General features: G+C 50.4%; 9 protein-coding genes across 9 annotated transcripts; 6 read left to right on the forward strand and 3 right to left on the reverse strand.

Moving 5' to 3' along the window:
- Positions 1-92: 92 nt before the first annotated feature.
- Positions 93-1,758, forward strand: BJY04DRAFT_64100 (HNH endonuclease signature motif containing protein). The gene is made up of 2 exons (XM_073720791.1): positions 93-1,412; positions 1,616-1,758. The coding sequence occupies exon 1, from the start codon at positions 128-130 to the stop codon at positions 1,400-1,402; it is 1,275 nt and encodes a 424-aa protein (XP_073570834.1). The 5' UTR covers positions 93-127; the 3' UTR covers positions 1,403-1,412; positions 1,616-1,758.
- Positions 1,658-3,657, forward strand: BJY04DRAFT_64097 (HAD-like domain-containing protein). Its single transcript, XM_073720790.1, has 3 exons — positions 1,658-1,945; positions 2,000-2,218; positions 2,282-3,657. Exons 1-3 carry the CDS (start codon positions 1,912-1,914, stop codon positions 3,481-3,483), a joined length of 1,455 nt encoding a protein of 484 aa, XP_073570835.1. The 5' UTR covers positions 1,658-1,911; the 3' UTR covers positions 3,484-3,657.
- A 797-nt stretch (positions 3,658-4,454) lies between these two features.
- On the reverse strand, positions 4,455-6,046 carry BJY04DRAFT_227956 (sugar porter family MFS transporter; the record flags this gene model as incomplete). Its single annotated transcript, XM_073718734.1, has 4 exons — positions 4,455-4,739; positions 4,800-5,132; positions 5,190-5,911; positions 5,968-6,046. The coding sequence occupies 4 exons, from the start codon at positions 6,044-6,046 to the stop codon at positions 4,455-4,457; spliced, it is 1,419 nt and encodes a 472-aa protein (XP_073570836.1).
- A 383-nt stretch (positions 6,047-6,429) lies between these two features.
- On the reverse strand, positions 6,430-8,605 carry BJY04DRAFT_189738 (nucleobase cation symporter-1 family protein). Its single transcript, XM_073711419.1, has 6 exons — positions 8,520-8,605; positions 8,280-8,465; positions 8,063-8,226; positions 7,437-8,011; positions 7,098-7,380; positions 6,430-7,042 (listed from the first exon to the last, which is right to left on the reverse strand). The coding sequence occupies exons 1-6, from the start codon at positions 8,599-8,601 to the stop codon at positions 6,704-6,706; spliced, it is 1,629 nt and encodes a 542-aa protein (XP_073570837.1). The 5' UTR covers positions 8,602-8,605; the 3' UTR covers positions 6,430-6,703.
- A 300-nt stretch (positions 8,606-8,905) lies between these two features.
- On the forward strand, positions 8,906-11,155 carry BJY04DRAFT_218543 (Zn(II)2Cys6 transcription factor; the record flags this gene model as incomplete). The annotated part of the gene is made up of 3 exons (XM_073716335.1): positions 8,906-9,006; positions 9,058-10,609; positions 10,658-11,155. The coding sequence occupies 3 exons, from the start codon at positions 8,906-8,908 to the stop codon at positions 11,153-11,155; spliced, it is 2,151 nt and encodes a 716-aa protein (XP_073570838.1).
- Positions 11,156-11,221: 66 nt separating this feature from the next.
- Positions 11,222-12,623, reverse strand: BJY04DRAFT_218544 (TauD/TfdA dioxygenase family protein; the record flags this gene model as incomplete). Its single annotated transcript, XM_073716336.1, has 4 exons — positions 11,222-11,299; positions 11,351-11,450; positions 11,498-12,271; positions 12,328-12,623. The coding sequence occupies 4 exons, from the start codon at positions 12,621-12,623 to the stop codon at positions 11,222-11,224; spliced, it is 1,248 nt and encodes a 415-aa protein (XP_073570839.1).
- Positions 12,624-13,498: 875 nt separating this feature from the next.
- BJY04DRAFT_189741 (alpha/beta fold hydrolase) lies at positions 13,499-14,458 on the forward strand. Its single transcript, XM_073711420.1, has one exon. It carries the CDS (start codon positions 13,552-13,554, stop codon positions 14,398-14,400), a length of 849 nt encoding a protein of 282 aa, XP_073570840.1. The 5' UTR covers positions 13,499-13,551; the 3' UTR covers positions 14,401-14,458.
- Positions 14,459-15,027: 569 nt separating this feature from the next.
- On the forward strand, positions 15,028-16,523 carry BJY04DRAFT_218546 (TauD/TfdA dioxygenase family protein; the record flags this gene model as incomplete). The annotated part of the gene is made up of 5 exons (XM_073716337.1): positions 15,028-15,105; positions 15,163-15,205; positions 15,280-15,461; positions 15,558-16,094; positions 16,173-16,523. 5 exons carry the CDS (start codon positions 15,028-15,030, stop codon positions 16,521-16,523), a joined length of 1,191 nt encoding a protein of 396 aa, XP_073570841.1.
- A 3,454-nt stretch (positions 16,524-19,977) lies between these two features.
- Positions 19,978-21,606, forward strand: BJY04DRAFT_64156 (uncharacterized protein). The gene is made up of 2 exons (XM_073720793.1): positions 19,978-20,677; positions 20,730-21,606. Exons 1-2 carry the CDS (start codon positions 20,108-20,110, stop codon positions 21,465-21,467), a joined length of 1,308 nt encoding a protein of 435 aa, XP_073570842.1. The 5' UTR covers positions 19,978-20,107; the 3' UTR covers positions 21,468-21,606.
- The last annotated feature ends 296 nt before the right edge of the window (positions 21,607-21,902 follow it).

The raw sequence follows: 21,902 nt of genomic DNA on the forward strand, positions 1-21,902 counted from the left end.
AAAAAGCGGTCACGGGTGACAGAATACTCCGGATCCAGGTACCTAGTTTGAAGTTCACCTCACCTACGTAGCTCTGAATCACCACCCTTAGTCCCCACTCATCGACCGTCTCGAATGTCTAGCCATAATGGAGCATTCTGAGACCGAACCATTCCCGGAGTTGATGGACACCGAGAATACTGAACTTTTCCAAAATATTCATGAAGACGCACACATTACCTCCGACACCCCTTCCCGACGGGCCACTATTCTGTCCGGCACGTTCGACGAGAACTTTGGGGAACGCTCCCCGCAACGCAGTACTGTACTACGCAAGCTAGAAGTCATCCTGGATAGCCCAATTCCGGTGCCCTTCTGGGCATTCTGTCAAGTCGCAGATGTTGATATCATCGAGGGTTTGATTCGACAGTTCGCCGCGGCCCCAGACCTTGCACCCTTCGCCATACAAAGCTGCTTTGTTGTGCCAAGGCTTTGGGCGCAGAAACCCCCCAGATTTTCTGAAAAGACATCTGTCTCATCAAGTGATGCGTCCTCACGCTCGGCAGGTCGTTCGCAGAGGCTCGCCGCTCTTGCAAGAGAGCGGGATGGTGGTATCTGCGTAATCTCAGGAAGTGCGCCGTGTGATGTCGCCCACATCTTCGCCCACTACTTACTTAAACCTAAGACTAAACAAACAGCGTCTGAAATGTGTGTACCAAACATTTGGTCGGTTCTCTCGTTGTTCTGGTCTCCAGAACAAATCAGAAAATGGAGACATGCTATTTTTCAGGACGACTCTCCAAGTGCTGCTGGTACAGACGGCGTCTTCAATTTGATTTGTCTCAGGCCCGACTTGCAGCGGGCATGGGCCCAAGGCCTATTCGCCTTGCGTCCAACCAATCTGTCCGACGATATGAAATCTATGGATCTCGAGTTTCATTGGCTGCCACGATACCAACACAAGTTTGACGCAACAATCTCTATTGCTGAACAGCCTCTATCAACAAGAAATCTGAATAAAGTCGATGATTGTTTTATCTTTCGGGACTCAGGGCACAAGATCGTTTCGGGCAGCATTATCAAACTTACCACGTCTGATCCCGTCAGAATACCCTTACCGAGCTATGACCTCCTGGAACTGGCCTGGCACCTTGCCCGCATAATATCCATGAGTGCCTCCGGCTTATATAGCGACATAGACATCCGCTTTGATGGTGATGACGATGCCATGCAACCGGTACCGGTACCCAAGCGCATCATGGATTGGTTGCTGCCCCAATCGCCGTCGCCATATGCTTCAAGCATCGAGCAGAAAGAATCTCCGATGACATCCACCAATTCATCACCTGTAAAAACTAGGAATACCGACAAGGTATCGATGGATGCTACACCGATGGTTGAAACATTAAGCATACATGACTAAAATCTACCGGGTAACTATGTCCTTCTCTCTTTCAATCTTTCATCATTTATACTATATGATCTCGATATAATTAGTATGGCTTGGGCGGTTTCTGAATTCTCTTTTATTCTTTGCTGAGATAATGCTATCTAACTAAATATGTTTATGGCGGTCAACAAAGTTCACTTGGGCAACCTATCTGAATATATGAATAACACTGACTGATTGTCCTAGAACTGATTTGCTCCCTCGGCGTATCAGGGTAGCCTCCGGAACGGCTCTTGTGCGTCCCGGTAGAGGGAGTCTCTGGGAAGGAACGACCAGTTACCTTACCAGAATGAATGAACACAGAAGGAATCAGCTCTTATCTTGATTGTTCCCCTTATCTAACTATCACGCCATGCTTTACTGAAATATCTTATCACCCTGGCCAACTCTTGTGAAGCATCGTTTCTTCATACCAATACTGATGATACCCATCCTTTCTACACTCATTGCACCCATCCTGCTCAATAACACAATCCTTCGCTATGGATACCACTCGCTGCGGCTTGGGCGTTCAAGGTGAGATGGGTCTCTTGAGTATCTGGGTGCTGAGCAGAGCTGATTGTCAAGCAGAGCCGGTCTTCCACCCTCCCTCTGATCTTTTGGGAATCCAGGAAGACTTCTACAACCGTGGAATAGCCTTCCTTGATGGATTCGACGAGGATTCCCTGAGTCAGCTGGCCAGTAAGTTTGGAGACGTCATCCGACCCAGAAACGAGAAGACCAGCGGCACTGGCATCAGCAACATTCGCTTCGCACCTTCATTGGCCGGGAAGGGGTATAGCTCTGAAGGTATGATAGTTCGACGTTTGCTTGAGTTGCCAGTACATAAACTAACAACCCGCATTCATGCAGAGCTTTACTTCCACACTGATCGTAGCGGCTGGGATCGTCCTCCGCGTATTCTTGTGTCAACTCTCCAGAGCAAGTCCAAGGATGGTGGCGCATCTATGCTGGCCGATAGCGCTCGCATCCTAAAAGAGGTCAAAGAACAAAGAGATGGACTGTACGAGCTACTTACCAGCTCCGAACATTCCAGCTTTCGAGCTGACAATGGCGTGTTTGTGCCCCGAGCAATCTTTGACAAGGGACTGGGCTTGTTTCGTTTCCGATTCGATGACAGCATTCAGCTGTCAGCATCCCTGGTGACTCGCTTCTCCCAGTTTTTTGACACCATTTACCGCAACTCGTTTGCCGTAAACTTGCAGAAGGGACAGGGATATCTGTTGAATAATCACAGGTTCTTGCACGGCCGAACCTCCTTCATCGGATCTCGTGAGCTCTTGAGAGCCCTAGTTGACCTTCCGCCCCCGAAGTCTGTGGTCACAATCCTGTTCGACATCGATGGGACGCTTTGCCACTCTGAGGACTTGAGTGTTGATGCTTACTACTCGTGCTTGTCCGAGATCGTTGGAAAATCGATCACTCATGAAAATACCACGGTTAGCCTTCACGGAAGAACCGACTTAGGGTTGCTTCACGATGTTCTTGATCACCACAACGTCGATTTCAAGGATTTGGTTATTAAAAGATTCCTCCAGCTTCACCCCAAATACCTTCAGAGATCACTTGACAAAGGCTTCCTGTCGGTTCCGTGCCAAGGTGTTCTTGACACCCTGGAGTGGGTGATGGCTAAGAAGACGAAGCTTGGCTCTCCGATGCTCAGAGTCGGACTCCTGACTGGCAACTCATGCCCCAACGCGCTGCTCAAGCTTAGAGCTGCAGGGATTGACACCGAAATATTTGATCTCAGCATCTCGTCATTTGGAGACACCCATGTCGACCGTATTTCTCTCATTCATGACTCCATGGCCAAGCTTCGTGCTAGGGACGGTCCTGACCTCCACGAGAGCAAGGTCATAATTGTGGGAGACACTCCTCTCGACATAGAATGCGCAAAGCAAGCTGGGTGCGCTGTTGTCGCTGTCGCCAGCGGCAATTACAACGTGGATGACCTTGCTTTGCTCAAGCCTGACCATGCCTGCGCTCAGCTTGACGAGTCCAAAGACTACCTTGATTCTCACCTGGAGCCTTCTCCTCCTATGGTGGATGCTTGACAACCTCGGGCTTTTATGCGTCGCATTTCAAATCCTTCTGCTGTTTTTCCTTTTTTTCCTATTCGAAACCTGTTCTTGCAATTTGCCGAGACGTATGGGGCTTACCGGAGTCACCCCAGAAAAAGACAAAAACATTCGAAAACCGACATGAGTGTTTACTGCCTCATGCATGATGTTGGAGTGATATTCCCTCCTCTTTTATGGCTTTTTTGCGAGCAACTTTCGGATCATCTTGCGTTCTTTGTTCTAACAATCTCGAGAGCATGTATTACGGGTGAATTAGCTTCTTGCCCTACTCCTAGTTTACAGCGTGCAATAGTTGGTGATATTCTCCCTACGACTGGCGTCTTATGTACCTAGCATGAGGATGATTCTAACAATGAAGCGGGACTTCTCTGCATACCCCAAACATCGACACTGATCAGTATAGCCCCCACAACTAAGGACAAACACGGTAATCGGTCGAGACCCTAGAAGCTCCCTACAAGGTATGTAGTACAAGCTCCCCCTCTTTGAATGAAAAATCGTATTTGCTCGGCGACATCGGGGGGCTAAAAACCGGTGCAGGAAGGGTGCCTATAAGAGTGAACGGGGCTGATTCAAAACGGGACAATCTCGTCTGACGTCCTGCAGGTTGTCGTGGATGGTGGCAAAGAGCCATGCGTCTATGTTGCAGTGTTGGATGCAGCAGGCTATTCGTTGGTGAGCGAACCTCTCGTAGGCCGTGCCGCCGATTGCCCGGCAAGACCTGTACTGACATGTGTACGCAGATCAGACGATAGGTTAGGTACTGCTCTCTACTTTTCGGTAGATTTCTCCTTTTCTACTTCGAAAGTATTTGCATAAATGGGACTCAGGCTTCGTTGTAATGCGATAGTACTACGGGCGAAAGTTTGTACCCTAGGAGAATTCTCAGAGGTAGAAAAATCAATCTCAATACAGGTGCCCCTAGGAGAGTGGTGCCAGGCATATCAGCCCTGCAACAGTTGTGTCTCTCTGGATTCTGTCCTTTCGAAGAGCTTCTCAATATGTTCTAGGCTGTGGCCCTTTGTCTCTGGCATAAGGACGCATACTATCACCGCGATAACGGTTGAGAATCCGTAGAGGTAGTATGGTTCACTTGGGGAGGCACGCAAGAATAAGGGTGCGGTGAAAGTGACCAGGAAGTTGACGATCCAGTTTGCAACGAGCTCAACGGCGCAGACCTTTGCACGGAGTCTGGTTGGGATGATCTCCGAAGCATATATTTTGCCCACCTAAGGAATAGCGAAGTCAGAGGCTGGAAGTACTTGCATGTACCGAGTGTCTGAACTTGCCACAGCCCAAGACCAAGAGAAGTTTGCCACGAAGATGTAAATGAGGACGATAACTACCCATTGCGCGGAGTTGGAGGCGAGCATCACTTCGTTGTTTTCAGTACGGCCGTACCTCGCGTATAGTGATCCGATAACGATGAAGCACAATGCCATGGCCGCGCCTCCAAATATCAAGGGTTTTCTTCGGCCCCAGCGATCAACCCAGATCTGGGCGGGAATTGTGCATATAAGCATCACGATACCTGTCACCCCGGACGAGAGGAACGAGGATCTCTGGGAGGTGAAGCCGGCTTGTTCAAAGAGGATTGGGGCGTAGTATAATACGACGTCAATCTATACCGGAAGTTGGTCAGAGGTAGACACTTTAGGGAAAGATTTGGAAAACCATACCCCGGTCAGTTGCTGGAACGACATCAGGAAGACGCCAAGCGCTGTCCGGCTCCTGTATTTGCGGCTGAAAATCTCCTTTATGCTGGCAGTCTCGTGCGGCTTCTCAGGATCAAGGCTCTGCCTGATCTCATCTAGCTCTGCATCCACAGCAGTCGAAAGTCGTATTTGGCAAAGAGATTGCCTTGCGTCCTCGATCCGCCCGACCTGTGCAAGCCACCGAGGGGAGAAAGGCACGAAAAACATCCCGACGCAAAGAGCCACGGCAACAGCAGCCTGAATTATGAACGGTACCCTCCAAGCCATACTCCCGCTGATATTCGAAGAGCCGAAAGCAACAAAGTACCCGGTCATGATGCCGAATACTACATAGGTTTGTAGGAAACAAGCCGCGACGCCACGGATAGTCACTGGCGCAATCTCCACGAGGTACACAGTAGTGACCGAGACTGCCTGGCCAATTCCAATTCCGGTAACCAATCGTGCGACGATAAGACTGGCAAAATTGGGAGAACAGGCGGATATAATCGTCCCGATCAGCGAGATGATACCTCCCAGAAGAATGCCGTATGTTCTTGAGATGCGATCGAAGACATGGCCGCTCATCAAGGAGGAAACTGAAGAAGATAGCAGTATGGAAGCAACGTAGATTCCTTGTTGCGTGGAAGTAAGATGGCCTATGGATTGGTCAAACTGGTCCATTTGAGTTATAACACCGATTGAGCCTGTTGACAATATCAGTTTAGTAGGGTATAGCAAGACCTCTACTTGGGGAGCGAACCTGTGTCCAGCCCATACAGTAGTCCTGTAAGCGAGACATTACCGGCAATGAGAAGGACCCTCCCGTTTGGAGAGATCATGTTCGCGAGAAGAAGAGGCTTTTAGATAGGTGATGGATGCACTGGAGATGCCGCAGGCAAGAGGGCGACACTGCAAGCCAAATAAATGGCCTCGAAAGAGGAGAACGTTGCATTGAGACATGGTCAGTAGCTTAATGGACTCGGTTGTGTTCAAATTCCAGCCAAGGAAAGAAGGGAAGGAAGGTTTAGTTGAGAGCAAAGTCAAAGAAAGGCGAGCGTTACATTGGATCCATGAGGTGGTGCTTTCTTTTGACCGCCGTCTATCTCAACTCATCTCACCATCTCCCTCCAATCAATGCTGTCAAAGAATCCAACAGGCAAGTGGTCAGCCCTTAGACTTCTTTGGCTCAAGTTACGGTGCTAATCAAAGGTGCATGAATTAGTCGGTTGCCTTCCACCAAACAACATCGACAACACCAGCCAGCCGTAGTCCGGATACGCAAACCTCCCGAATACGCTGGCATTCGAATTCCCAACTCAGCCAGCTTTGACATCATTTGTGCAAAGGGCATCGGAGTAAACGAATGCCGCGAACCTGACCTAGACTCCTGTCCGACGAAACAGATATCCTAGTGCCAAAAGCCACACAATACTGGAAGAAGATGTTGTACTGATTGGTTATTATCCTAGCATCCATGCATTAAGACACCCCGCCGCTTATTCTGAACTATTGCCCTTGATTGCCTTGTCAGAATGTGCAGCTTGCTTGAAGTCCGGAGCTGAACCCTCGATGTCAGAACCGAGACCTTCCAACTGATCAACAACCACTCCAGGAACCACAGCTGGAATGAGAGTCTGTCGATTCGGCCAGAAGTAGTTGAAGAAGAGATACATGCTTGTTGAGAGGAAGAATCCGTACAGATAGTTGATCGAGTACAGGTGCTGCAGACCAGTGTTGATGGAGACATTGTTAGGGGTTACGGCATTGGCAAGCCCGGGGAGCAAGGGCACTATTACAACGACATTGCAAACAAGCGCTCGCCAATTGGTCCCTAGCTGTATCCTCTTAGCAACGGAACAGTCTGCGAAAAAATGAAATGGTGGAACATACCCGATAGTAATAGATACCGCGAGGATCATACAACGCCGGGACATCGTACTTCCGTCGCTTCACGATCCAATAATCGGCGAAGAGTATACCGGCAATCGGGGCCATAAAGATCGCATACGCTCCCATAAAGCTGAGGAAAGTTTTGCCATTCTGGATGATGATCCAAGGACAAAGTGCCCATCCGCCGAGCAGCATGCAAACGATCATACCACGCTTGATATTCATCCATTTGGGGAACATGGTTGTCAAATCTACGCAGTCAGATCGTGAGGTTTGCTTGGAAGTATCGATCACTTACCATTGGAGAATGAGATGGAGTTGGCTGATATGTTGTTGCAGATTGTCGCAAGCAACCAAAGAGCAGAGCAGAAGAATGCTGCTGCTCGCGCTCCCGGGCTTCCGTGCCACTGATCGATAATGTCAAGCGGGCTCCAAAGTATTGACCCATATACATTCTGCGATGCGCTCGCTGCGATTATACCAAATAGACCCGTGATGACCTTGAAGAATGGAATCATTGGGAGCTGCCAAACATGACTGCCGGGCCTCTTGCTAAATCGAGAAAAGTCTGAAATGTTCACTGCCAGGGTCGAAAAACCGCCGGTAATCGACGTCATATTGGTGAGCCACAACCACGCTCGCTCGGAGCCATGAACGGTGGGTGGTTTATTGAAAAGGTCGGTTCCTCCACCGGCCCTGACGCTGATCCAGATGACCATCGCCAATGCCATCGGAGGCACTAGGGTTGATTTGAAGATGAACATATAATGGAGCCGATGAGTGGGAATAAACAAGAAGGGCGTTTGCACGGCATGATAAACTACATAAGAGATCATTCCTTGAGTTGTTATTGCCGCAGAAGCTGGAAGATGGTTCGGAAGGTTGGTGTAGCTGGGCCAGATTGCTGCAATCATCTGGTATCTGGTCAGAGTGCCTACCGACTTGTGTTGACAGAGGCTTCTTACTGGAGTCACGCATCTTCCGCCATATGAGCTCTGAACACCAAACCAGAAGAGCGCCAAGATTGCTCGCGATGCGACACAAAAGTACCCGAAATATGTACCATAGCTGGCACGAATAGCGACTGGAAATGGGATGTGCAAGTCTGCACCGACGGCGCCGTTGAGGACTTTGCAATCATTAGAGGTATTGCAACTAATTGATCAGAAACATTTCGCCTACCTGTGGGGATCGCATTGCAGAACGCGGCGACCAGCGTCAGAAGTATGGTGTCTGTCGCCGACAACCCGCTGGCAAACGCTGAACTGGCAGCGGACCAGGTGGAGATGGTGACAAGATCAGAAAGCCAATACTGTGTAAAGGTCCATCCTGTCCAGGTCCATTTTTCTGGGGGAACTGGGTCCTGGTCTGATGCAACCAGTCAGTGCTTGGTCCAAGTCAAACAGAGCCTTCCCCACTTACCAGCGTTACTCCAAACATGCTCAGGTGCGATGCTGCTGGGTTGTTTGGGCAAAGCCCAATTTCGGCGGCGGAGGAGATTCATCTTCATCAGTCAAAGAGATGGGATGATCGATTGTCGTCCGCGACATTTGCCCCTGTCTTAACCGACTATTTTGTGCGACTTGAGGCATATCAGCTGGCTCCTACTGGCGACTCTCTATCGCTATCTTGCAGTCAAGCTAACAATCCCTGGGGCTTTCCTCCTATCAGCAAGGAGCTATGACCAATCCGCTGATCGCCCGAAGCATCGGCCGAGCTGATAACAAGTGCCGGCAGGATTGATATACAGTCCGTCCCTCGCCCGACACCTCGGTCACGCACTTTCGAACGAACCCCGCATCCGAAGAATGAACGCCTCTATCCAACGAAGGAGACTGGCCTGCGCAGAGTGTACGCGCAAGAAGATAAAGTGTGATAAGGTCATCCCGTGTCGGAATTGCTCACGAAGGTGAAGCACTCTAATCTATGAAGATAGGCAGTGGTTGCTGACAGCAAATAGAGGGCATGCGTGTTATCGTGTTCCGCAGCAAACTTCCAATTCTCATGCGGCTCCAATTCCAGCATCACAAGGGATTGGCGCGCCAAGGGCAGGTGTTCTAGAGGACAACCTCAATACTTGCATCCAGGAGCTGCAAGCGACACTCAGAGCAGTGAGACAAAGTTCATCAGTACCTTTACCACCATCGCCTGGTCCACCAGCTGTACTGCCGGAGCCCGTGGTGGCGGAGGCCGATACACCACCAGCTAGCTATTGCCCAAGTAAAGACTCCGCGGAAGTCGAAGATGCGGCCACAATCCTGGAGTTCCTCGCATGGGGGCGACGCAAGGTCCCAGCATATGATGGCTCCCAGCCGCCCTCAGATTCTGGGCCGGAAGAATCTCCAGGGGATGTAGCTATGGGCCAGAATTTAGGCCATAACGAGAGTCCTCACTTGCGGCTCACCGATGAGTCCTCCTCTCTTCCAGTTCTGCAATTGCTCCTTCCTGAGCCGGTGAGTCTGGAGCAAATTGTGAACTACCACTGCAAGTGCTTGCTATGGTATCACGTCTCATTCCATTCACTCACCTTCAGAAAAGAGGTTGTTGAATTCTCCGACCAGCATAAGGGCAACATAGTTGCCGCAAATGTTGATCTGCAATGGGTTGCATTACTATTCGCAGTTATGGCAGGAAGCATGACCTGCGCTCCACCAGCTATAGCGCAGTCTTGGGGATTCCTCCAGCAGGAGCGCGACACTATTGCTCGACGATGGTTTAAGGCTGCTCTAGTTTGCCTGAAGCTGGCAGACTACGACTCAAATCATTCCATCTATGCCGTTGAGTGCATCGGGACGATGACGATAAGTGCTCATATGCTGGGTCACTCCAATAGTCACTCCGTCATGCTGGCAGCTGCTGTAAGAATAGCCCAGAGCTTGGGCTTACATATGATAGGACCTGAGACGCTAAACAGCTCTCAAATCATAGTGCGGAAAGAGATTGGGAGGCGCGTCTGGTCGGAGCTCTGTATTCAGGATTGGTTCTCGATCCCATTTTCGGAAAGCTACCTGATTCATCCTCTCTGTTTCACCACTCCATTGCCGAGCAATTGCAGGGATGGGGAGATGATACCATTACCTGATGAAATACCAACGAGCATGAGCTATCATCGACTGCTCTATCAGATCGCACGCCTTATGCCGCGGCTGCAAGACGACCTAACACAATCAAAGACCTTGTATACCAAGTACGAATATGTTCTGCAATATGACACTCAGATGCGCACATTAGCAAGCAAACAGGTGCCGTTCTGGCTCAAGAACGCGCCATTAGATCCGTCTTGGCCATGCTATGTTCCGTGGGCTAGACACTGCTTGACAATCAGTTCAGCGCACAAAATCATCATGATTCACCGGAAATTTCTCTGGCCAAGTTTCACCAATCCGGCATTCTCCTTTACCCGAAAAACATGCATTGCTGCATCCAAAACGATCATTCGCGAGTGTAAGCTGGTCGCGGAAGAGGACGGGCCTATCCTATGGATATACCATGCCTTCGCAGTGGCAGCTAGTGTGAGAAACCCAACCTATCTGTTTAGTTCTCACTGATGACCTTTCCAGATAATACTTTGCTTAGATCTCCTCTTCCGCTCACCCTCCGATAGCCAACATGAAGGGCAACGTGATCTCATCCAGGATACGGTTACAATCTTACAGCGTAGTCAGACGAGTATGATTGCAAAACGTGGAGTAACAATTCTACGCCTTTTGAAAGAAGTCGAGCAGAGCCGTAGGTCGTCTGATGCGTTCGATCGAACACTTCCTTCAAACGAACGGCAATACGCTCTCGATATTCGCAAATTGGTCCGGGCCGTATGTGCACAGGAAGCCTCTGGTCAGACCCTTCCAGAACCAGACAATCCACCACAACCTATAGGAAGTGGCGGGTTGGACCATAGGCCCAACATGCCTGTCACGTCTTTTACAGATCTAGAGGAGCACGACGAACACGCAGCCAATCCATTTGAGACTTATCTCGGACCGCAGTCACGATTTGATATGCATGACTCCCTGGAAAATATATTGTTCCTTGCACAGAATTGCGGTCGATACAGTTAATTCTACTTGGAATCAGATAGGCATGGAGTTCCATGCAGCTGGATGAAATTAGAGTCTATGTCAAAGTTAACCTGAAGGATGATCCGATGCGGCAATATTGCACTGGTGCATAATCCGGGGCCCATAGGATTCTGGGAACTCGGTCTATTTGCGAGGATGAGTTTCTATTGGAGACTGAAGATTGAGAAAACTCACGATGCTGTGCCACAGTGCACGATTGTACCAGAGGATCACGTCTCCCTCTTGGTGAGGATGCGCATAGATATTCTCAGGAGAAAGCACGGGACTCATAACCCTAAGAAGATATTAGTATGTGCTCCTCCAGAAAGGGAAAAGCCGTACTTATGCATAAATTCCCTAACCTCCTTCAAATCAGTCACAAGCATTTCTTCTCCATCGGGCTTATCCTTCAGGTACAGCTTGAAGGCACCCTGACCATGAACCTGCAGCGACTTTTGTCCCGTCACGGGGTTTGTCCACACCATCGGATAGGCGCAGATTTTATCTTTGCTCCAGGGCCGCAACTGATCGAGCGGCATTTCTCTCTCTTCTGTCTCGAGAATATGACCAAGCTGTGCACTCCTCGCCGTAGACATCCACTGAAACGCATGCGGTGCATACTCAATCCGACTATGCAGCACGATCTGTCGCATTTGGTCATCCAGAAGCTCTAGAGCTCTTGACCCAGCAACCATCGCCGTGGCTCCCGGCGCAATCTCCATCGTCCGCCCAGTTCCATCGCCCCAATGCACCGTAACATCAGGTCCTTTCGGCGTCCGCACAGCAAGTAAACATCCCACTCGTGGAGGCGGGATATCATATAGCGAGCCGTCCCAATGCCACTGATAGAAGCGGGAAGCACCTTTATCACGCTCTTCTTGCGGGAGATGCGGCGGAATATGGAAATTAACATGATCGATTCCTTTGATCGCAAACCCGGGAGGAAAGTCGAAGTAATTCTCGGGGAGCTCCCCGCGGCCTAGGATATGCACCTGCGGTTGCTCGTTGAGGGCTGGTCGATTAGGCAGGCCGTAGATGGTTACGCCCTTCTCGGTCGTCAAAAGGACTGGGTCGGCGCCATGAGCGAAGCCGCCTGTCTTCTCCTCGGGGTCGAAGCTGTCATAATCGTTAGCTAGTGATCGAATGCCAGCACTCAAATGGTGGGAGGTTACCAAGCAGTTAACCGATACTGCTGTTGCGGCCTCAACATGCCCGGCTGTTCCTTAAAAACAAGCAGTTTATGCCTATGCAGCGCATCGGAGATCAAGTCAAAGTCCGCAGAAGTGAAATCATTCAGATCAATGCCGTAGACCTCAGCGCCAAAGTCCACTTTACTTTCGGGTGCATGCTGCATAGGAACGATCCGGCCATTGCTTTCGGTTGCTGAGGGTGGGCTGTAGGTCTCGCGGATGGTGAGGACTGTCGGGGCTTCGACGAGCGTTTCGGTTGCTGAGACGGCGAAGACCATTGTTGTTTCTGGGTCCGGTACTCTTGTTTCTAGGCATGCATTGGAAGTCAAGAATGGATGCTATTTTATCATTGCTGAATCCCTGATCGCCATCCGGGGCGTCGGGTTGGTGGCGCGGGCTTCGTCCGGGCGTCGGCCGACGATATAAACAAGCGTTCGTTCGCAGGCTACTACGGATATCGCATCGGCCGTGGTGATTAGATTCGCTCGGACGGCACTTACCCGGATTTATAGGAGCTGCCAGTGATACTGGTCGTGATGTAGTGGTTTGATTGATTCCATTGTGCAGTATCAATTCCTGTAGGACATGAGTAGCAACCTCGAAGCTCCGGCATTGGACCCTTTTGAACTTGCAGCAAGCACACAAATAGACTAGAAGACTCAAAGGCCTGATTTGTAAGGTTACAGACTAGAGACAGTAACCTTCGAGCTGCAAGCAGCTGTGCACTGGTTGCATTCTTTGTCCCATCCATAAGCTTGGGTGCTTGTCGGCCCCACGCAACACAGATTCGAATGCTGGAAACGTGTCCGGCTTCACTCTTCTCCTACCTGACCATGGATAATGGCGGACACCCTTGAGCTTGGTTCAATTGTCTTTTTCCCGATGGCTCATCTACCCTCCTCACAACCGCGCACCCACACTCCAACCGTCTAGGGTTACTCCCCGCCCCCGGAGTAGCCGCTCAGGATAAAGTCTCAACTACAGAGATACATACCTAATGTCTCTAAACAAGAGGTCAATTACAAAATGGACCCGCTAGTTAGATAGACGTGCTATCGCCTAGTTTGCGAGGTACCGGCCGAGCAAGGCCGACGGACTCGGACGGGATACCATCAGTGAGTACCTCCAACTGTGTCTGAGCCTCAAATAATCACACCATCTTCTTCTCTAGATTGACTGGAAGACAACGCATGTTCACCCATAACCATGGCCTTTACATCTCACTACCACACAACTCCAAACGGGACGACCGCCCATTACACCCAGTCCGGCAACCCAACAGGGCCCCCAATCCTCCTCCTCCACGGCCTCGGCGGCTCAACAGAAACATTCACGCCTCTCCTCCCTCACCTACACCCAGAGCACTATCGACTCATCTCAATAGACCTCGAGGGCTTCGGAAAAACACCCCTCTCCACCCCAGACACAACCCTCTCCATACATCGTTACGTGAATGACCTTGAATCCCTCGTGTTTTCCCTCCAGAACACATCAAACAAGTCCCAGTCTATAATCCTCATCGGCCACAGCCTCGGTGGCATAATCGCCACCCAATACGCAGCCAAACGCCCCGATACAATAGCCGGCCTCGTCCTCCTCGGAACAGGCCGGTCCATAGCCCACATTCCCGCTGCGCGAGAACGGATGCTCTCCCTCGCCGCCAAAACACGCACAGAGGGAATCCACGCCGCGGCGGAAACGGCATCTGTTTCCAATTTCCCCATGACAGGTGCCATAGACCCCAAACTGCGGGACGCGGTCCGGGACGCTGTTTTGAAATGCGATGTTGAGGGATACGCGAAGGCCTGCGAGGCTGTGGCGGATCTAAACCATCTTGACCCGGACTATAGTGTGATTACTGCGCCGACGATGTTGATAGCTGGAGGCGGGGATGTGATTTCGCCGCCTGAGCGCTCAGTGGGTGTTCAGGAGGCAATAGGGGAGAATGCCTGGGTGGAGGTTCTGAAGGGTGTTGGGCATCAGTTTATACTACAGGATTTGGAGGGGTGTGCGAGGGTTTTGGGGGGGTTTTTTGAACGGGTGGCGGGGGCTTAGGTTAGGTGTCTATAAACCCTCTATACATACCTATTACTATTACTACAATGATTCATATGGTGACTTTTGTCTGAAGCATGATGCTCGTAACTCATTATGACTAGAACACTCCCGTATAGTGATACCGATAGACGAGAGACTAGCACTTGCAACTCGATGATTCCCACAGAATTCATCTCCATATCCCACGCTCAATCCTTGAATTGTCTGGTCCCACTCCGACCGCTGAAAGCTCAGTGGTGTAGTCTATCAAATGCATTGTACCCCATTCTGCCCAAAGGTACGAGATGGGAATCTCTTGGACTAAGTGAAGTGTATCCAGAATTACACCGGACCAGCGCGGCCGACTCTTCGGCCGAGCATGCACATCCATGTTATCACCGATAAGATACCTCCCTACCTACCTCCCTCCACAAACTAGCTAGCTGCGCGATAACTCCGGCTGCAAGTAATCTCTACCCTAAGCACCTAGTGCGGGGAAGCGATAAGCAGCGGCCGGGGACGACCGATCTACCTGTTGGAGAAGTGGGAACAGCGAGTAGAAATGGACTCGATGTCATCAGTCAAGTCAAACAGACTGACCTGGAATCTGAAGTTAGAAGCTACAACCCCGGAAACTAGTGCATCATGGGTATCGAGATGATAAACGAGAACTCGACATTCACTGTCACGCCGTTGGAGCGGAAGGCAGAGGAGAAATTTAATGTGCGTTGCGTACTCATTTTTTCATCGACTCCAAAAAACACTAATCAGGGACTCTAGTTCGGAGCGACAGTTACAGGAATCGATTTAAATGATATATCTCGTGGGTTCTGCGCTTTTTGCTCCCACCATCTTACCTAGTCCCGGGGTAGAGTGTTCGCTAACAACACCATTCAGACGAAGATGTCGACCGCCTCAAAGCCTCCATCTGGCGCCACAAAGTCATAATCGTTAAGAACCAGGCGAATCTCGAACCCATCAAGCAATGGGAGTTGGTCAAGCAGCTTGACCCAAACGCTACGGATGGACATAGTCACGGGAACCTTGCTACGATTCGTGCTAAGGGGGGGATTCTCTCTGTACGTCCTTCCCACCATTCCCTTACACTCGGCCAACCGTCGTCTTAAACCTTTAGCTTGGCTTGTATGTCTATCTAACCAAACTGCTTATTATAGAGAGGCCGCGAAGTATTCGGCATCCCCAGTGCCCCAAACGTCCGCTTAATCGGCAAAGGCCCTCAAGGCGCAGACCACTATGGGATCAAAAACCACCACATCGAGCATGGGCTCAGCAACGACTTCCACGCTACGCCTCCACCTCTCTCTGCCTTTGAGGAGGGTATCACTCGGTTCCATCGCTGGCACATCGATGCACCGCTGTACGGGAAGGACCCCGCGTGGTTTACTACACTGCGCTGCATCAAACTTCCAAAGGGGCCGGATGTCACGATTGAGTGGGCGGATGGGAGTGGGCTGAGTATGAAGAGTCCGCCGGGACGGACGGCGTTCTTTAGCACGAGTCAGCTTTATGGCCTTCTCTCAGCTGAGGAAAAAGCAGTTGTTGACCATAGCTGGGTTGAGTATGCGCCGTATCCGTATAAGTGGATTGAGGGGTGTAAGGGGAGTAGTAATGGGCTGGGACTTGCGGAGGGGGTTGGGGAGAGGTTGAGTATGGAGGAGTTGGGGGAGTTTGATGAGGGGAGTGTTAAGACGGTAAGTCGAGTCTCCTTCTTGTGTGTGTCGGATATGTCCATCACATTTGTTCAAAGGCTAGGCTGATGAAACGAGCAGTATCCCATGGTCTGGCTTAATCCTCTGACAGGTGAGAAAGCCTTCCAAGTGCACGGTATCTGCGCACGAAGGCTCTTCCTGCGCTCCTCTCTCGCCGAGAAGCCCCAAATCGTGGAAGATGTTGCGGAGATCCGCAAATTCATCCTCGGTATACAATCCCGGATTCTCAAGCCAGAGCATATTCTCCTTGCGCCTATTGAAGAAGGTGACATGGTGATTTGGGATAATTATGGGATGTTCCATTCGGCGGTGGATTACCCTATTAGCATGGGTCCAAGGTCAATGCATCAGGCGAATATTGGGGGGAGCATTGGGCCCAGGGGGCCTGTGCCGATTGGCGTGGGTGCTTAGATGCTCAGGGGACCTTCAGAGCATGTTTCACGTCTGTAGGCTGGGCTTCTGTTGTTGGTGGGTAGTATCCGATGTGACATATTATACCGGAGGTCATGGATTTGAGATTATATATAATTAGGAGTGCACAAGTGTGGAGCAAATGTAAGCACAGACTGGGTTTTGCATCCCAAACCCTTTCCGGGGAGCCCATGCAAGAGATTATGTAGAGCGATCGATTCGTCGTATTTCTGAGAGAGGGAGTGTTGGTTTTAGCTGACCTTCGCATTTGAGATGGAGGCTAGTCGACGCTGAAGCAAGTTACAGTTCAGCCTTGTCTGCGGTCGAGCCGCAAACTGCAAGGGAGAGAGGTCAAAGCATGCCGAGATTATGCCATGTGCATGCAACCAACGGAGAGACTTGGTGGAATGTCTTACGCGCTTTGTTGGGCTGGGGGCTTTGCGGGGAATTCTCAAGCGGAGGCGAGGGCTGTTCCATGGTAGAAGAAATTGGTGGCTTGATGAAAGGATGGTTAACTAGACCTTTTGTTGATCTTATTAAAGAGTGTTGACTATGTGCATCGATGGGAGGGATCATGTTGACAAGGAGGCCTGTGTTTGATGTGAAGTAAAATCTGACCATGGTGCTCGCCTGAGACATCAGGTCGATGTACGATTGCTACTACAGGTTCTCCTGCCTGCTTGCCGGTAAATCGGATATTTGGCGCGTAGATTTCGCAGATGTATCCATGTGTCGTGCTCTCACTCGATAGAACTTGACACAGATCTGGGGGATCAGCTTCCAAGACGTCAGATTGTGAAGGGTGCTTGCATGGTTCGAGTAAGTTCGTAGGATATGTAACCAAGCGCCAATCAAAGACCCTGCCCAGTCTATAGAGTCCCCGAAAGTCAAACCCGGGTTCTATTGACTTGCTATCCCGATAGGTACGTGAGAGCATCGTTGTGTCAAGTATCGGGCCGATGGAGAGGCATACTCCGGAGTATTCCGTACTTTGTAAAGCATCCAAAACATACGCGTCCGAACTTACCTACATAAGTACATGGTCATGCTCAGATCAGATGCAGCAGCATGACGTACATTGCGATTCCGACCATCTGGCGCTGAATGGATCTGGGCCCTGTCTGCGGGTGTCACAATCTCGGTAAGATAGTGATCGTCTGGGGGCCGGTCGAAAACCTGGAATGGGGGCTCCAGACAATGAGCCCAACCAATTGCTCGGTTATGACCGTTATCTGTCTAGTCGTCGGTCCATCATCATTTCCATGGAATTGCTGGGGTCGTCAAAGAGCGGTTATTTGTTTTCACTTCTCCCAGGAGTTCGCCGTTTAGGGCGCGGGTTTCCGCGGTCTCTCCGGCAGCTTGGATGAATCTAAACTCTATTCGTCTAGCCGTTTCAAGTCCGAAGGTTAACTTGTCAAGGCGATCAACGGTGACTAGCGTGGGCTTCAGCTCTCCTCTAGCCACTGAGATTTACCGTGCAGTACGCCTCAAGAGCAGTTGGAGTTCGGAGGCGTACTTTTGCAAGGCACCAAAATCTGCGTTTTGAGAAGGCTTCTGAGACAATTGGTGGGAGAACTGGTAAATGCCAGAATCTGGTTTCGATGAATAGAAGCAAGAACTTGTTTTGAACAGTCGAGATAAAGGATCGACATTCGATACCATTTTCTCAAAAGGGCATCGAGACCACGATCGCATGATCAGTCGGCGGGCTGATGAAGAGGAACTTCATCGCATCGACTTGAGGTTGTGGTTTTGTTCTCTCAGTGCGACCCACTACTGGTCCGAAGGCGACAAGGACAGCTGGATAGAATTCTATCCTTCGTTTATGGTGTGGGTAAATCTCGACAAGATGCATGAAAGCCCCTGGCCTATTACGGCATTGCGCATGTCTTAAAACAATGGGCACAAATGATATGATCTTCTATCTGCCCAGATTCGACATATAGAATTCGTCGCCAGCAACAAAGGAGGGGTAAAGCTATTCAAGATTGCAGGATGATGGCAAGGCGAAAGATTGAGGATGTTCGCCATCGTCTCAAGCGGCAGCATCACGGGCACAGAGGAAGTCGGGGAAGTTGGAGCATGGACTCAAAATCCAGCCTGGCCAGCCCGTTGTGCCGTCCCAAAACCCCAATTATCGGTCGCGCGTTGTGATAGGCACACGATCCTTTCCTGTTCAATGCTAGTAAGATCGTTGGGGCTAGCGCCTGAATCCATGTCCAGTGAGGGGCAACATGGCCCAGTGAGGAGGAGATTCACCGAGAATAAACAGTCGTAATTCGTAAATAATGGCGCGTGGGAGAAAAATGGGAGGCAGTGCTGGTGCTCCACCAGGAGAGAGAATCCATTCAATCCAGAGCTCCGGGACCCAGCCGAGTTGATCCTCCCGCGTCGACCGTGCCAGTGAGAAGAGGAAGAAGATACACTAGCATCCTGCAGCAAGGTCCAGAATCCTCTGTCACTCTGCTTCTGCTTATCCCTCATGCAGTAAAAATCTGCCCACTGGAGATGTCTTAATTTAGAGGGCGAAATGCATTAATTCAGAACGTTCGAGATGACGACTCCTCCACTCTTGCTTTGACTCGATATTAATCCATCCATTGCCCATCCATTGATTGCCTCACCTTTTCTCTTTCTTTGCTTCTCTTTTCGTCGTCTCACCGTCCCCTCTCTCCCTCTCTCCCTCCCTCCTCTCCCTTCTTTGTTTACCTCGATCTTTCTTTTGAGCCTCAACTCTCAACCCTCTTCGATCTTTGACTGCTCACCCTACAAACAACGAGCTTCTGCTTCTTTTTTTGTCCCAGTGACACCAATTACTCGCCTTCGTCTGTTTGCTTTGCTTTGACAGTAAACCCGCTTGATTGTTCGTTCTTTGGCATCCGGCGAGCTCAATCAGCTGTGTGACTCGATTATCCACACGTCAATCCGCTCTTTGGACCTGTCAATCCTTTCGTCATCCACTGCTTTTTTGTTCCGGCTGTTATTCTCCGGCACTTCAAGTTCCAATTCAGCCTAGCTATCCAGCGCCTCAACTCGAGACAAAGAAAGCCAAATTCGACCAAGCTTGGGCTTTCTTTGACGTTGACGTGCAAAAGCTGTTGACAACCTTCCATACCCGAGGTACACCCCCAAACGGACCGATCCCGGACCCAAAAAACTCGATCCCACCCATCGCCGCAACGTTTGTCCCCTACGCCCAAGAAAAACCAAAGGGATACACCCCTTCTCTCCCTGCCGCGTTGGCTGGTCGCTCGTCCCTTTGCTTGACCGCTGCCATTGGCGCGACCGTTCTCGAGGTGCAGGATTCGTGCTATGGAGGGACATGTTACACACATTTGAAGCCAGCCGTCTCTGCGAACAGGTCCCCGTCCCTTTGATTGTTCTGCACTCCAATCACGTCGTACACACCACCCTGTTGACCTCTCCCCAACTCGCTTGATCCACCGAGACATCCTCTTTTATACCGTATCGCCTTGAAACCAGTGTCTTCTGGAGAAGACCTTGTTGCATTTTTCCATCTAGCGGATTTTCTCCTATTGACTATAATTGCCCCAACGTCGAAATAACATTCCTTCATCACAAACATGGCGCATTCAGAAGAAAGGCTGGATGCCCCTGATGGCTCCGCGCTCACTTGGATCTTCGATCATATGCTCCGCTATCCAGGAACTTACGAGATTCCCCTTCGAACAATGTATGCACTAAACTGCAACCCTACAAGACAACCAGCATCCGGGACTCAGCTTCCCGAGACCGCGTTTGCCCGCAGACCTTCTTCACCAAAGTCCTCGGCTGCTGAGGACCTTAGAGCACAATTGTCTCAACAAATATCCCGGTTACCCTCTCAGCCATGCTCTTTGCCACCAAGTTTCGTAACATCTTTTTTGCGTCGTTGTTTTGCTCCTCAGCTGGAAGACGTCGACTTTCCCCAGGCTTTGACTGGGCTGGACTACCTCAGAGACCTTGAAACTCGCCGTAAGAAGGAAGTTGCTGCGGCAGTGCAAAGGCTGGGCCTGCAATCGGGTAATTCCAGGCAGAGTGCTGAGTTTGCAAGAAAATATCCGGGAGTCACGATGTGGATTGGGTCGATCAAGGACAAGACTGCCAAAGTCGAAGCTTTGTACACTCAAATCTACATTGGCCTCCGCCGATGGGTAAGACCACCTCTAATTATTGTCTTTGGTTCATGCTAACGACTTCCAAAAGACCTTGCTCAACGAAATGCTCATGGAGCCAATGAACAAAGCGAACTGTATTGCCATGCTCAACACTCTTTTCCCCCCCGTTACCGATTCCACATCTTCCCCCACTTCACAACTTACTCCGGAGATTCTGAAACGTCAGCGTGACGGGTTCTTCCGGTATATCTCCGCAATTGAAACCAACGGCAAGCAGATCCTCAACCAAGTCATTGCGCAGGGCGCACCCGAGGGAGAAAGCACTGGTTGGCCCCTCGTTCGAGATGCGCTAGACAAGTACCTGCGGACTGCCAACGAAATAATTGATGAGTGTGCTATGGTTCTCAGCCCCGCCAGCTTTGATGAGGGCGTCGACTCCACAACTCGCGGACATAAGGGCCGAAAAGCTGACTCGGGAATCAGCTTTGGATCTTTGGGCGAACTCCCTACTCCTTCCATTGCAAGTAACAACAGCTCCGAAGACATTTCTGAAAAACCGCTGCCACCCTCCCCAAGAGGGGCACAAAACAAGATGGGTGGCTCCACGCTCGAACGGCTGGCCCGCGAGCTCCGCAAGCTTGGTGACGGCGGTAAAGCCAAAGGGCTCCGCAAGATGAAGTCCACCAACACCCTGAACGATCGCGAGGCTCTCTCAAGGGCGTCTACACGCGAAGAATCATTCTTTGAACTTGACGAGCAGAAACGAAAGCGCTTGCTTTGGGCACATTCCAAGCATTCGAGCGCAAGCTCATCACGATTTGATTAAAATCTCGACCACACATTGGCAATAGTTGACGCTTAAAAGAACAAAAGTCTGGAATTCGGCATTTGGCCTACGGTTGGCTCTCTGTTTTTTCGCTCTCTAGCCCTGGATGGACTTGGCCACAGCGCCTTTCTTTGCCTTGTTACTACTAGCCGTTTCCCCGTTGAACTCGGGCAGGCATCCACGGACGGATTCTCTCCTTGGGTTGTTGGTGTATTGAGAGGAAAATCTCTGGCGTGTCATTGATGGCGCATTTACAGTGTATCTAAAACTGAACAAACTATGCTTGAAGCATGATGTACTTCAAATTCCTCCACTTATGTGGAGTATGTGTTACGATTAACGTGGCGTTTTTCTTCTGCAATGAAACCTTTATCAGATATTCCAATCTACCGCTGTGCCCTAGAGTAGACTGCATCATTTGAACCACAAATTGTG

The sequence above is a fragment of the Aspergillus karnatakaensis genome (genome assembly GCF_047715665.1).
Source record: "Aspergillus karnatakaensis strain CBS 102800 unplaced genomic scaffold BJY04scaffold_26, whole genome shotgun sequence".
NCBI classification, from domain to species: Eukaryota; Fungi; Ascomycota; class Eurotiomycetes; order Eurotiales; family Aspergillaceae; genus Aspergillus; species Aspergillus karnatakaensis.

Excerpts from the sequence above, each read along its gene's own strand:
- BJY04DRAFT_64097 (XM_073720790.1), top strand. The coding sequence starts at position 1,912 with ATGGATACCACTCGCTGCGGCTTGGGCGTTCAAG. Across the intron at positions 1,946-1,999 it reads CTGCGGCTTGGGCGTTCAAG|AGCCGGTCTTCCACCCTCCC; the intron begins GTGAGATGGGTC and ends ATTGTCAAGCAG. Across the intron at positions 2,219-2,281 it reads GAAGGGGTATAGCTCTGAAG|AGCTTTACTTCCACACTGAT; the intron begins GTATGATAGTTC and ends GCATTCATGCAG.
- BJY04DRAFT_64100 (XM_073720791.1), top strand. The coding sequence starts at position 128 with ATGGAGCATTCTGAGACCGAACCATTCCCGGAGTTGATGGACACCGAG.
- BJY04DRAFT_189741 (XM_073711420.1), top strand. The coding sequence starts at position 13,552 with ATGGCCTTTACATCTCACTACCACACAACTCCAAACGGGACGACCGCC.
- BJY04DRAFT_64156 (XM_073720793.1), top strand. The coding sequence starts at position 20,108 with ATGGCGCATTCAGAAGAAAGGCTGGATGCCCCTGATGGCTCCGCGCTC. Across the intron at positions 20,678-20,729 it reads ACATTGGCCTCCGCCGATGG|ACCTTGCTCAACGAAATGCT; the intron begins GTAAGACCACCT and ends GACTTCCAAAAG.
- BJY04DRAFT_189738 (XM_073711419.1), bottom strand. The coding sequence starts at position 8,601 with ATGAATCTCCTCCGCCGCCGAAATTGGGCTTTGCCCAAACAACCCAGC. Across the intron at positions 8,466-8,519 it reads GCATGTTTGGAGTAACGCTG|ACCAGGACCCAGTTCCCCCA; the intron begins GTAAGTGGGGAA and ends TGGTTGCATCAG. Across the intron at positions 8,012-8,062 it reads GCGGAAGATGCGTGACTCCA|ATGATTGCAGCAATCTGGCC; the intron begins GTAAGAAGCCTC and ends ACCAGATACCAG.